Source organism: Oncorhynchus kisutch, linkage group LG3 (genome assembly GCF_002021735.2).
Source record: "Oncorhynchus kisutch isolate 150728-3 linkage group LG3, Okis_V2, whole genome shotgun sequence".
NCBI lineage: Eukaryota > Metazoa > Chordata > Actinopteri > Salmoniformes > Salmonidae > Oncorhynchus > Oncorhynchus kisutch.
In genome coordinates, this window is record NC_034176.2 from 10,403,961 (window position 1) to 10,416,771 (window position 12,811).

The following is a 12,811-nucleotide window of genomic DNA, read 5'->3' on the forward strand; positions in this document are numbered from 1 at the left end:
TTTGGGCCGTCTTCTCATTCTACCCCATGCAGGATCTTTAACTGTTTTGAAGGCACCCTTTCTTGTTTCAGGTTCTAGGAAAAGGGCTTGTCTGGTGATGTTAGGAGGCTTCTCAGAGTACTTACTGAATGCACACTGCTCAAAAAAATAAATGGAACACTTAAACAACACAATATAACTCCAAGTCAATCACACTTCTGTGAAATCAAACTGTCCACTTAGGAAGCAACACTGATTGACAAACTTCACATGCTGTGGAATAGACAAGTGGAAATTATAGGCAATTAGCAAGTCACCCCCAATAAAGGAGTGGTTCTGCAGGTGGGGACCACAGACCACTTCTCACTTCCTATGCTTCCTGGCTGATGTTTTGGTCACTTTTGAATGCTGGCGGTGCTTTCACTCTAGTAGCATAAGACGGAGTCTACAACCCACACAAGTGGCTCAGGTAGTGCAGCTCATCCAGGATGGCACATCAATGCGAGCTGTGGCCATAAGGTTTGCTGTGTCTGTCAGCGTAGTGTCCAGAGCATGGAGGCGCTACCAGAAGACAGGCCAGTACATCAGGAGACGTGGAGGAGGCCGTAGGAGGGCAACAACCCAGCAGCAGGACCGCTACCTCCGCCTTTGTGCAAGGAGGAGCAGGAGGAGGAGCACTGCCAGAGCCCTGCAAAATGACCTCCAACAGGCCACGAATGTGCATGTGTCTGCTCAAACGGTCAGAAACAGACTCCATGAGGGTGGTATGAGGGCCCGACGTCCACAGGTGGGGGTTGTGCTTACAGCCCAACACTGTGCAGGACGTTTGGCATTTGCCAGAGAACACCAAGATTGGCAAATTCGCCACTGGCGCCCTGTGCTCTTCACAGATGAAAGCAGGTTCACACTGAGCACGTGACAGACGTGACAGAGTCTGGAGACGCCGTAGAGAACGTTCTGCTGCCTGCAACATCCTCCGGCATGACCGGTTTGGCGGTGGGTCAGTCATGCTGTGGGGTGGCATTTCTTTGGGGGGCCGCACAGCCCTCCATGTGCTCGCCAGAGGTAGCCTGACTGCCATAGGTACCGAGATGAGATCCTCAGACCCATTGTGAGACCATATGCTGGTGCGGTTGGCCCTGGGTTCCTCCTAATGCAAGACAATGCTAGACCTCATGTGGCTGTAGTGTGTCAGCAGTTCCTGCAAGAGGAAGGCATTGATGCTATGGACTGGCCCGCCCATTCCCCAGACCTGAATCCAATTGAGCACATCATGATCCCCTTACCGATGTATATAGTCCAGGTCTGAGAGGAGATCCCTCAGGAGACCATCCGCCGCCTCATCAGGAGCATGCCCAGGCGTTGTAAGGAGGTCATACAGGCACGTGGAGGCCACACACACTACTCAGCCTCATTTTGACTTGTTTTAAGGACATTATATCAAAGTTGAATCAGCCTGTAGTGTGATTTTCCACTTTAATTTTGAGTGTCACTCCAAATCCAGACCTCCATGGTTTGATAAATTTGATTTCCATTGATCATTTGTGTGTGATTTTGTTATCAGCACATTCAACTATGTAAAGAAAAAAGTATTTAATAAGAATATTTCATTCATTCAGATCTAGGATGTGTTATTTGAGTGCTCCTTTTCTTTTTTGGAGCAGTGTATATTATTCAATGAGTCATAATCAGACAAAGATCCAAGTATCAGGTCATTTTTAATAGGTTCACAAAAGAAATATGTAACTACTATTTGTCCAATTACCAGCAACTCATTTAGCTCGTTTCTCCAGGATCCTATGGTAAAATTGCAATTCATACAACAAAAAAATTGTATTGACCTAAGAATGCAACGTAAGATATTGGGCATCGTCAACAACTATCACTGTTCATAAACCAATTAAGGTTGTTTATATCCAAGCAGTTGAATACATCTAAAGTACGTGTCAAATTAATTCCTTAAAAATGTGATACCCACAGCTTGAGTACACTTCCATCCCAAAAGCAAATTGAAACATTTAGGGAGGGAAACGCAACAAGACAATGTATCACAACAAAACATCCAAGACAGTAACCCAGAAATCTCTGAAATGGATACTTGAACATTTGAGAATGCAGATTTAGAAGGTTTCCTTAATGATCTATTAATTATTCTCCTGAATAACTTCTCAAAACAGCAAAGCTGAGAAACATCAGTAAAAGTGTATCCTAATTCACTTCCATCTCTAGGGATACCGCAAGCTACATTTTAGCGGCACCTGATTTTAACTAAATCGATAGCTAATGTATTACATATTAGGAGATGCAACTAGATTGGAAATAAAAATGGCAGTTCCGTATCATAGCTATAACAAATTGCATCAAGAGGATTGTGTGTGTGCAGCAATATGCAAAACCAGAAATGGTAGGAAAGTGACATGCAGTGAGGGATCATGGGAGGTGAAACAAGATGATGGGGTTTTGTTCACAGCACACGAACACCATGAACCCAGTTAGTGCAGAACCACAACAGAAAAGAGCCTCCAACATTGTGGCAGAGGGAAGCCTCACCCTGATGACATGATGATTTATGTGATTTTAAAATCGACGCTTTGATGGCACACTTGATTCCTCCTTATCGAGGCTGTCCTGAGATCAAGACATCACAAAAACCTGTGGCGTTGTGGCCATCACTTCACCATTCATGCAAACATTCACATGCATTTAAAAACAAAAGAACTACAGTTAAATTTATGTACATGAGATAAGGGAGAAATTAATTCCACAGAAATAAGATACCCTACAGAAGTTGGTTTTCCCTTACATAGTGAATGTAAATGAAGGGGTCTAAGTGACCTGCCATCTGGTCTGAAATATAGTCAATATATCCACTTATCTCCCATAGTACAGGACAATACAATAACCAAGGGGATAAGGAAGAAAAACAAAAAAAGGGACAAAATAATTCCTTTCATAAAATATGCAAAAAGAAACCCCCCAAAAATGTATTATGGTATTGCTGGAAATTGCCTTAAAATGCTTGTTTGTCTGTATACAACGTGGCAGAGACCATTACCTGCTCTTCTCACAGAGAGCAAGAAACCGAGTATAGTTTACCATAGTAGTACTATGCTCTGGATAACCATACAAGGTTAACCAGATGGAATCACTGGTAAAAGTGACCAATCGGAGGTCACCAGGGCGATTGATGAGAGTGGCCCGTTCCATCATCAGAGCCGAACTGTCCTGATCTGGACACACTGGACACTATGAAGGCAAAGAGAAAGAGGAACGACCCACAGAGAGAAAAGTCTTTGCTTCCTTGAAGCGGTAAACCGGGGTGTCTTTCCTGTTCTACCTACCACCTCATTCCAAGGTCTGTCATACTGAAGTCTCACAGTGGAGGGGTCAGGCTGGTGGTTCAGTCCAGGGGCTGGGGGTCACCGATTGGCATGGTGTGCAGCACCTCGTCCAGTAGCTGGAGGGCCCGGTGTAGGTGGATCTCAATCCAGCACGGGGTCTCCTTGATGCTCGTCCGGGGGTAGTCGGGACCCCAGCCCTTGACGAAGCTCATGCGCAGGATGCACAGTCTCCTCAGGTCGTCCACTCCGATGCCGGCAGCAGCTGAAAGGCCTGGGTGGGAGGTAGGAGTTCAAGTATCAATGTAATGGAACCCAACTCAGGCTCAACGACATCCACACTGATGAAGAGTTCCAGAACAAGTGCAGATTCCTATGCATCGTCAATGACTGACCTACAATTGGCTGAGACGATTGGTAAATTACTTTGGAACGGGCTATTAGAAAAGTGGCGTGTGAGTGGTGTTACAAGTAATGTGTTGTTCTGGGGTTTTACAGCTCTGGGGTGGAGTTGTACCAGTCAACAGGAGCAGAGTATGGCGTCTGTGGCAGTATGTTAGTGTTGTGCTGCTTACTGATGGCAGGAGCGATGCCTCCCACAGAGCCCGGCCCAGGGATGTTCCCAGCCACGGCGGCTGCCTGAGCCGCGGCTGCCGCCTGCGCCGTCGCTGCCTGCTGCTGCATCTGCCTGTGGCACTGACGCAGGTCAAACACCTGGGAGGGCAACAAAACCAATTGATTTACTACCCGCTACATGCAGTTCACAGCTTGGACACCAGGGGGTGGATAAAAAAAACAAAAAAAAACACATTGGTAATGCTGAGCAGACGGAGGCAATGAGACCTGCCTTGATGTAGGCGCTGGGGTAGATCTTGTGCACGGCGTCGCCAGGGGCGCGGCCGGCTTCCCGGTCCAGGTAATAGCTCTGCACGAACACGGCGTGGTCGCTGAGGCAGCGTACCCACACGTCCCCTTCACCTTTACCCTCCAACTGGATCCCCTTACCGATGTGGAGCCTTGGGAAGTGAGAAGAGCTGTTATCAGTGGGTGACCAAATACTCTGCCAATGGCATCAATTCATCTCCGTTCAGAGCAAGAAGCACAACACAGTTGTGGTTAGGAGGCTGGCGTACCTGGCTCTTTCGATGGCCTCGGTCCGGTGCACGTTGCTCAGCTGGCCTAGACAGAAGCGGTCTCCGCCAGACGGGTCCACATAGCCATCCACCGTCACGACGGGGCCAGTGGAGGGCACCTTGAAGGTCTCGCCCACCTGCACGTCCATCTCAAAGTAGGCGATGGAACACCAGTAGTCGGGCGCTGCAACAAACCAAACTCAGTCCCCCTCTCCCCTCCAGACATGACTCAGTCCCCCTCTCCCCTCCAGACATGACTCAGTCCCCCTCTCCCCTCCAGACATGACTCAGTCCCCCTCTCCCCTCCAGACATGACTCAGTCCCCCTCTCCCCTCCAGACCAACACAGCCCTCTGAACACCTTGTCGGGTAAAACCAGGAGTCACGCTTCATTTACCTGGATGGTTGGATATGGGTGGCTGGAAGCCAAGCTCGTTGTGCACAGGCCCTGGGAGGGTAACATAAATGCATCAATGATTAATCCCTTCAAGCCTGGCCCACATCAGTAAGTTGCTGGCATTATGTGTACTAAGAATGAAATGCATGTTCTACTCATCCTGAGAGTTGCATGGACTCACAGTAATGTCCTGGAGGAGGCATGGGTGGGTGGTGTTGCAGGTGCCCATTCTGATGGTGAGGCATGTTGGGCGTGAAGCTGCTATTTCTAGTCCAGGTGGAGGTGGCATCTGTAAGGGTACATGTAGATCCCTACAGATCAGAATTGTAGGGAGAACCCCACACTTGGACTGTCCAAACACACAGTATATGAGCAGTGACTCCTGAACATCTAGTCAAATGGCTACCCAGACTATTTGCATTGCCCCCCACCCCTCTGTTATCTGTGCATAGTCAGTTTAATAACTACCTACATGTTACCTCAATACCGGTGCCCCTGCACATCGACTCTGTACCCCCCCTATATATAGCCCCCACATCGACTCTGTACCGTAATACCCTGTATATAGCCTCCACATCGACTCTGTGCCGTAATACCCTGTATATAGCCTCCACATGGACTCTGTACCATAATACCCTGTATATAGCCTCCACATTAACTCTGTACCGTAATACCCTGTATATAGCCTCCACGTCGACTCTGTACCGTAATACCCTGTATATAGCCTCCACATGGACTCTGTACCGTAATACCCTGTATATAGCCTCCACATCGACTCTGTACCGTAATACCCTGTATATAGCCTCCACATCGACTCTGTACCATAATACCCTGTATATAGCCTCCACATGGACTCTGTACCATAATACCCTGTATATAGCCTCCACATCGACTCTGTACCGTAATACCCTGTATATAGCCTCCACATCGACTCTGTACCGTAATACCCTGTATATAGCCTCCACATCGACTCTGTACCATAATACCCTGTATATAGCCTCCACATTAACTCTGTACCGTAATACCCTGTATATAGCCTCCACACCTCGCTAATGATATTTACCACTGCTCTTTAATTATTTGTTACTCATATCTATCACTTTTTTCAATGGGTATTTTCTGAAAACAGCATTGTTGGTTATGGGCTTGTAAGTAAGCATTTCACTGTACGGTCTACACCAGATGTATTCGGGGGATGTGACAAATAACATTTGATTTGATGCATTTCAGAGAGTGTGGGGGAAGTTCATAATAACCAATCAGAGGGAGAAGAGCAGGTGACCACCAGCTGTTAACAAAATAGGTTCCATTTCCTAAAGCCATTACATCCCAAGATGAGTTTGATATTACTGTGATGTGATTCTCAAATGAACAAGTTCTGTCAGTCAGCCACAACCATAACTGTGTAGACAGGCTGTAGCTAAACAAACACAAACTGTGATTAAGACCTTTCCAGGATTATTACTGGTACGAATAATGCAAGACCTCTAATGATTTGGGTGAGGAGGATACCAAGAGCCATAAACTTGGGAAGGTGGAGTAGATAGTGGAAGCGGGAATGGAAGGGGGAAGGGATAGGGTGGAGGAGTAGACCCTCACTTCCTGATCCGACAGAGATGCTGGGGAAGGCGGAGGTGGAGGCGGTGCTGGCGTCAGAGGGGGACAGCAGGCCAGGGGTGCCGAAGGGCTCTGAGGGGGGCCCACCTCGGCTAGAGGGGGGGTGCTGAATGGTCTGGAGGGAGTGACCCCCGTCCATGGTGGGCAGTGGGGCCTGGCCATCAAAGTCGTATTCATCTTTAACCATCAGTCCCAGGCTTGGAGCTGAGAGCAGCACAGAGACAAGATACAGGTCAACAAGAAACAAAACAGACAACCAAGTTTCCATCCAATCTCTTTATGCGAGTGCATGTTGGACACATTTTTTCTACAGATCGAAAAAGTTGATGAACTTCACAGGGTGGTGAAAGTGAAAGATGAGCTTGATGCTCTGTTCAATAAATATCGAGGGTCTTATTCTGGTGACATGATCATCGATGCTTGGCTGCCGTTTGACCTAAAAAAAGTATTGCTTTTTTGTCCATAATAAATTTCCTCATGTAGGCTATGCGTGTACTCACAGATACAGCGTACAGATATCTGCACGCTGTTGGCTAGAGAGCACGTACCAATACCAGAGTGGGCACACTCACTATATAAAATGCTACATTTGTGAGAACCATCAGTAGAGTTGAAAATGCGATGAAAACCCATTTAACTTGTATTTTCTAGTCGGTACATGGGAATAGAACCACAAAAGGTGATGGGCGCCCACATCCTCACGCTCAGTCTTTTATTTGGAACAAGTCCATTTGCTGGAATCATCTCTGGTGGGAAAATGCGCATAATGTTTTTATGCAGATTTTTGAACATTTGAATTAAAGTCTGTAGCCAATTGGATGGAAACCTAGTTATTGACCAAAAAAGAATGCTGTCACAAGGTACATAACCATCAAAATGGAGGTCACTTACCTGAGCTGGTAAGTTGCAAACTTGATAGATCTGTGAAATAAAACAACGATGATAAGAAGCTCAAACTGTCACTCACAGGAGGTCAACACAAACAAAACGGCAGGGACATCAGTACACTCACCAATACCTGGAGACACCACCCGGTCGTAGTGGTATGGGTTCACGCAAACGCTGTCACACTTCAGGTCAAACGCAAACTGGCAATATTTCACATGTTTCAGTTCATTTTTATGCAGATCAGGCCATCTCCACAACCGAGTGTAGATCACGTGGGGAAACCCTTTCCGCCCTGCCACCTGGGACGAAGAATATTACAGGATCAAACCCGTTGATTGAACTCAAAGAAAATGTTCTTCACCCAGAGGTGCTAATAGGTCTCATGCCCTTATGCTTATCTTTGCATGATCCTCACTCACAACGCTCTCACTTTTAAAAATATATATATTTAACACACACACGGCTACTTATAGCAGATCCCTCGACAGTGGTGTATGGTGAAGTTGCCCCTAGACGCTGATCTTAGGTCAGTTTTGTATTTTTCACCACTAATGATTAAGGTTATAATTAGGGGAGGAGAATCTGACCCAAGATATGTACCTAGGGAAAATTCCCCCTCAGACATTGGTGTAGGCCCTACCTGCAAACGGCCATCCAGAGTCCGCCCAATGGTGACACACTTGCTGGGATGAGCTCCATTGGTGGTGATGGCTGTGATTAGGGAGTCCAGTTCATCCTTCTTCTCCTTCAGCTTTTTCACCAGGCTTTCTATTGCCCGCTTGGCAAAGGTCTCGCTCTCTCCCCCTTGCCTGTGACACATCAAGCTGTGTACAATGCTCAGGCAAGCATCATTACTCGAAGGCGTGTTGGTGATAGACATCCTGAGAACCACTAGTGTATGCCGCTCCGTATCGTTCTGTAGGGAACAAATACTTTGTCCCAACTATAAAATGTTGTTGTTTCTTACTGTATGGCGCAAAAAGATTAAGCTATGAGAGGGTGTCCCCTCCAGTCCAATTGCCCAAGTTGAGGTCCACCAAGGCATCCCAATACAAAATTAAATGATTGTCACACTGCTTCGAGAATTGAGGGTTCTGAAAGAGAGAATAGTGGTTATTATGGTACTTTACCAATATCTTACATAAGTAAGATGTTTATTAACTAGCTACATCCATGATAAGTACAGTATGTTATTATGATGTTTATCCTAAACATCATGCACGAAATTGACATAACACGCTGCTACAGGACAGCATGTGCAACGAAGTTACAACTAGCATTATCCCATCGGGCAATAAACATTACAGCTAACTACGTTGCACAACAGTGACCTGAGTAATAACAAAATAGCTAGCTAACGAACGAGCTAGCTAAATATTTAAGCGAACTGTAGCTAGCGAAGATAACCCAATCCACAATAATAGAGCGCACTGTTTTAGACATAAAAAAAATGTATTTAGTGGTTGGGAAGTGCGGCTATCGCTAGCCAGCTGCATAGCAGGACAACGAGTTAGCTAACGTTAACGTGCTAACGTTAACTAGCTTCTCAAAACATGTCAACAACATATAAAATGAGCAGCCATTCTCAGTCCGAGTGTTTTAAATATGGCCTTGATAACACTATCTAGCTAACTATCCACTGTAATTTCGTCTGATATAGATCAAAAGCAGGTCGAAGCCACCGATTAGGCTATTTCGTTGGCTTACTCGCGAGTTTCACTGCTAACCGAAGTAACATTTAGCCACCCGTCCCCATCCACAAACATACCCTGCATACGGGGCCGGGATATTCCGTTCTTGCATTTGCGCTAGAACTGTACTGATCAACCGTACTTCTTCGTTTATCCTAAATGTTTCTTTGGTCATTTAAAATAACGTAGGGAAATAATTTGAATATCAAAATAAACGTTGGATAACAAATTACGGCTTTGTATCAGCGCTTCCAAAGATCATGGATATTCTGACAAGATGCACGTCTCTCCGCCCTAACAATGGAACTCGTTGTCCACAAAACGGTACCGCGGGATGTGTCGCTCCCGCCTATCCTTTCTTCGGATTGGTGGATTATCTCATTATTGTAATCTTATGATTTAAATATTCGACGAGGGTTGCTGACCGCAATGGACTCTATTCAATAGAGAATGCTACAAGCATCCTTTCATAAATATGCATTATAGACAACTCCGAATATGTTTTTTTTTTTCTCAAATTGCCGGAATGTCACGTGTCCTACTTATATCAGTATACTCGTAACAACTTAAGCATTACAAAACTTATATTCGATCAAATAAACCTCACGCAAATTCCCATTCATGTTTTTGTTGACCAAATTCGACTCTTATCGACCTACATACAAAAATGCCTTGTTTTGTGGGTGAATAAGGGAGGGAAACAGACTTTCCGTCGAGTTGGCCCTCTCTGACGATTTTCATTTCAATTTCTTCCAACATGGCGTTTTGCGCATGGGCAACAGTGGGTAGTAGCAGAGATTCAATCCCACCAAGAGACAACTAGCCTGGTTTAAAACTAGTAAAGCAGTTCGTTTCTGAATATTTTGAAGACTCAAATTAAATGTATTTATCATTTTCATTGTGCATGTAACATTCTCGCTAGGTTGATTTCAATAATCTGGTAAAATTGAATACGTGCAATTCTATTGTGTGAACCAGTGATAGAGGCCTCTAGCGGCCAAAATACCATTTCGGCATGGACTGCGCCATTGAGTTTACACCGTTTTAATGTAGTGAACTGGGTGGGGCTTCCAAATGTATTGGCCGAGCCCTCCAGATGACCATGTTGGAGTCATGTCCAACCTGGTCATCGGGAGGTATCTGCCAATCACGAAGAAGAAAATGGACAATTTCAAAATGGAGATTGCCTTGAACCCTATCACCGAGTAAAATAAGGAGAAAGAGTCAATACTTTTTTTATTCAGACAATTTACTAAATATTTCCCAGACACCAAGTCATTCATTCGATGCTTAATTCACAACCTGCTCACTCTGGCTTTTGTTTACAGTATTTATCATAACTACCAAGTGTAAGGCCTCAGTGAAGCCTTATGAGGGGTATGGGTATCGTGAGAAAGTCCTCCGCCAGGGTCACCTCTATGCCTGTGCCCTGCAAAGCCTCCTCAGCTTGTCTCCTGAGCTCCAAGACATCATCCTGATCACCCTCTTTGTACTGGGCGGCCGGCTTATACCTCTGACTGAAATGGTAGAGCACCAGCATACGTGCACAACAGGCCTGTGCCACTGCAGCTGCCATACTAGGTGTGCTGTGCCCATGGTCCACTGCCTTCTCCCGATGCTCATCTGACAGGGTGGCCTCATGCACCAGGATGTCAGCTCTGTGACAGGCCCTCAGGGGTCCCTCCCCCAATAACGAGCTGCAATCCCCTAAAACACAAACTTTTCTCCCCGGAATGGCTTCCTCCAGCACCTCACTGGGCTTCACCACTTGTCCATTTTCCAATGTCACTGACTCGCCAGCTTTCAGTCGCCCATAGAGTGGTCCAGGCTTCAAACCTGAGAGATGGACAAAAGGTTTTTCATTTATTTCAAAATTGAATGATCTTAAAATAGAAACTTGCACACTGCTATTGAGTGGGCGGCAGGGTAGCCTAGTGGTTAGAGTGGTGGAATAGTAACCGAAAGTTTGCAAGTTCAAACCCCTGAGCTGACAAGGTACAAATATGTCGTTCTGCCCCTGAACAGGCAGTTAACCCACTGTTCCTAGGCTGTCATTGAAAATAAGAATTTGTTGTTAACTGACTTGCCTAGGTATATAAAGGTTAAAAAATAAAATATTGCCAATATCACTTTTAGTTCATTAAGCTTACATGTTTTATCTGCCTCTCAGCCTTCACACACTGGCAAGAGCAGTGTGCAAGTTTTTCATTTTAGATGGCATCGAATTATTCTCACGCACCTGCAAAAACCAAAGTTAGAAATATAAGTTATTTTAAAAATGGAGTACTCTCAATTCAGTATGTCAAAAGATATCTTTTGTTTAATGACATAACAATGGCTTGCCTATATAAAACAAATGGAATAATCAAGACAAATCCCAGAGATAAACATATAGATTATTATGCCAGGTATATATTGTGATTACCAAGATCCTTCAGTAGTTCTGTGTTCAAACGCCCTGGCCAATCATGTTCTTGAACAGAGAACCCGAAGGAGGGTACCCGATGGAACAAACGGAACGCCTTCACAACAAAACGCTTCTCCTCCAGTATAACATAGCAGTCACTGTTGACATCCAGGGAGATTGTTCGGCCGGCGCGTTCTTGGGGATGGAGACGCCCAGAATCTGCTGTGACATCAGGGCTTAGCTGACCCTCTGTAGGACACTGGTCAGTGGTGGGCTCTAGCTCATGTACTGAATAGGGGAAGAGAAGCTGGGAGCTGGTGAGCTCTAATGCCACCCTGAGGAACTGCCTGAGACCCTGGGGACCATAGATATCCACACATGTTGGAGGCTGGGTGGGACAGGGGTTGAGGTTTAGGCTCACAGTGCACAGTAGCCCTGGTAGACCAAAGAGGTGATCACCATGCAGGTGAGAGATGAACACTTTGGTGATTCGGCCTGTAAGAAAAACGGAAATAAATATGAGTTGATCAATCTGAACACATCCTCATTTAATTAAGGCAGTGTTGTTGTTGAGACCACTGTCAAAACATACATGCATTTCTAACTCTGTCATCGTCAAAGGTTACAGGCTGTAAAGTTCGTAACCTTTCATCAATGACGTGATAGCAAAGAGGGTGGGAAAGTAGCAAATAATGTTTTTGTTAATAGTGAAAAATAAGTTGGCGATCTAGTGTTTTTTAAATAATTCTGTAAACAGTTATACATGGAATAAACCGTGAATTATATGGCCAGAACAACACGTTTGACATTACTAATGCTAACTAGCTAGCAACGACTAAAGAAAAGTGAACTACTCACTAGCCTTCAATTGACTCTTCATCAGTTGAGTTTGCGTCCCTTCTCCGCAGTCAAACAGCCAACACTCCCCTTCTGTTCTGAGTACGAGGGCAGAAGCGCCACGATGGGGGGAAGGATATGCCGACCCTGTCCCCAGAAAAGTTAGGTCCATGGTCATGTTGAAAAACAAACTATTTAAACGTCATTAAACGAACAATAAAACAGCAGTAGCATTACCACATATTGTCCAGATATGGTACAATGAAAATGTCTTAAAAAATGGAAGGCAGTCGGGAGGAGGCAAGACCACTCTAGCCAATGAGAGAGCAGATACGCGTGTGAACAACATGCACGGTTCCCACAAAGTCTGAATGGCATTATATATATATATATGTATATATGTGATGAAAACCAACCCAAAAAGCACATTTTTAGTTGAATTTAAAATCACATTTTAAGAAGATACACTGTAGAAATAGGTGGGGGGGCGTATGACTTTGTGGCTGTGGTAACTAGTAACGACCA

General features: G+C 45.2%; 2 protein-coding genes across 4 annotated transcripts; both read right to left on the minus strand.

Moving 5' to 3' along the window:
* Positions 1-1,678: 1,678 nt before the first annotated feature.
* smad4b (SMAD family member 4b) lies at positions 1,679-9,776 on the minus strand. 3 transcript variants are annotated; one of them, XM_020467356.2, is made up of 11 exons: positions 9,120-9,776; positions 7,992-8,445; positions 7,476-7,650; positions 7,355-7,384; positions 6,446-6,667; positions 5,028-5,135; positions 4,847-4,897; positions 4,451-4,634; positions 4,165-4,333; positions 3,893-4,031; positions 1,679-3,591 (listed from the first exon to the last, which is right to left on the minus strand). In XM_020467356.2, the coding sequence occupies exons 2-11, from the start codon at positions 8,229-8,231 to the stop codon at positions 3,380-3,382; spliced, it is 1,530 nt and encodes a 509-aa protein (XP_020322945.1). In that variant the 5' UTR covers positions 8,232-8,445; positions 9,120-9,776; the 3' UTR covers positions 1,679-3,379. The 3 variants fall into 3 exon arrangements, with proteins under 3 accessions (XP_020322945.1, XP_031673069.1, XP_031673068.1); XM_031817209.1 differs by having other exon boundaries at positions 7,482-7,650; positions 9,120-9,532; XM_031817208.1 differs by having other exon boundaries at positions 9,059-9,529.
* Positions 9,777-10,260: 484 nt separating this feature from the next.
* elac1 (elaC ribonuclease Z 1) lies at positions 10,261-12,626 on the minus strand. The gene is made up of 3 exons (XM_020462205.2): positions 12,308-12,626; positions 11,468-11,944; positions 10,261-10,878 (listed from the first exon to the last, which is right to left on the minus strand). Exons 1-3 carry the CDS (start codon positions 12,462-12,464, stop codon positions 10,400-10,402), a joined length of 1,113 nt encoding a protein of 370 aa, XP_020317794.1. The 5' UTR covers positions 12,465-12,626; the 3' UTR covers positions 10,261-10,399.
* Positions 12,627-12,811: the final 185 nt, after the last annotated feature.

Coding starts and splice junctions, on each gene's coding strand:
- elac1 (XM_020462205.2), bottom strand. CDS start 12,464: ATGACCATGGACCTAACTTTTCTGGGGACAGGGTCGGCATATCCTTCC. Junction 11,945..12,307: donor GAAGAGTCAATTGAAGGCTA/GTGAGTAGTTCA, acceptor TTTTTCTTACAG/GCCGAATCACCAAAGTGTTC. Junction 10,879..11,467: donor AGAACTACTGAAGGATCTTG/GTAATCACAATA, acceptor TCCATCTCTCAG/GTTTGAAGCCTGGACCACTC.
- smad4b (XM_020467356.2), bottom strand. CDS start 8,231: ATGTCTATCACCAACACGCCTTCGAGTAATGATGCTTGCCTGAGCATT. Junction 4,635..4,846: donor ACCCATATCCAACCATCCAG/GTAAATGAAGCG, acceptor GGTTTGTTGCAG/CGCCCGACTACTGGTGTTCC. Junction 3,592..3,892: donor AGGCATCGCTCCTGCCATCA/GTAAGCAGCACA, acceptor CCTCCCACCCAG/GCCTTTCAGCTGCTGCCGGC.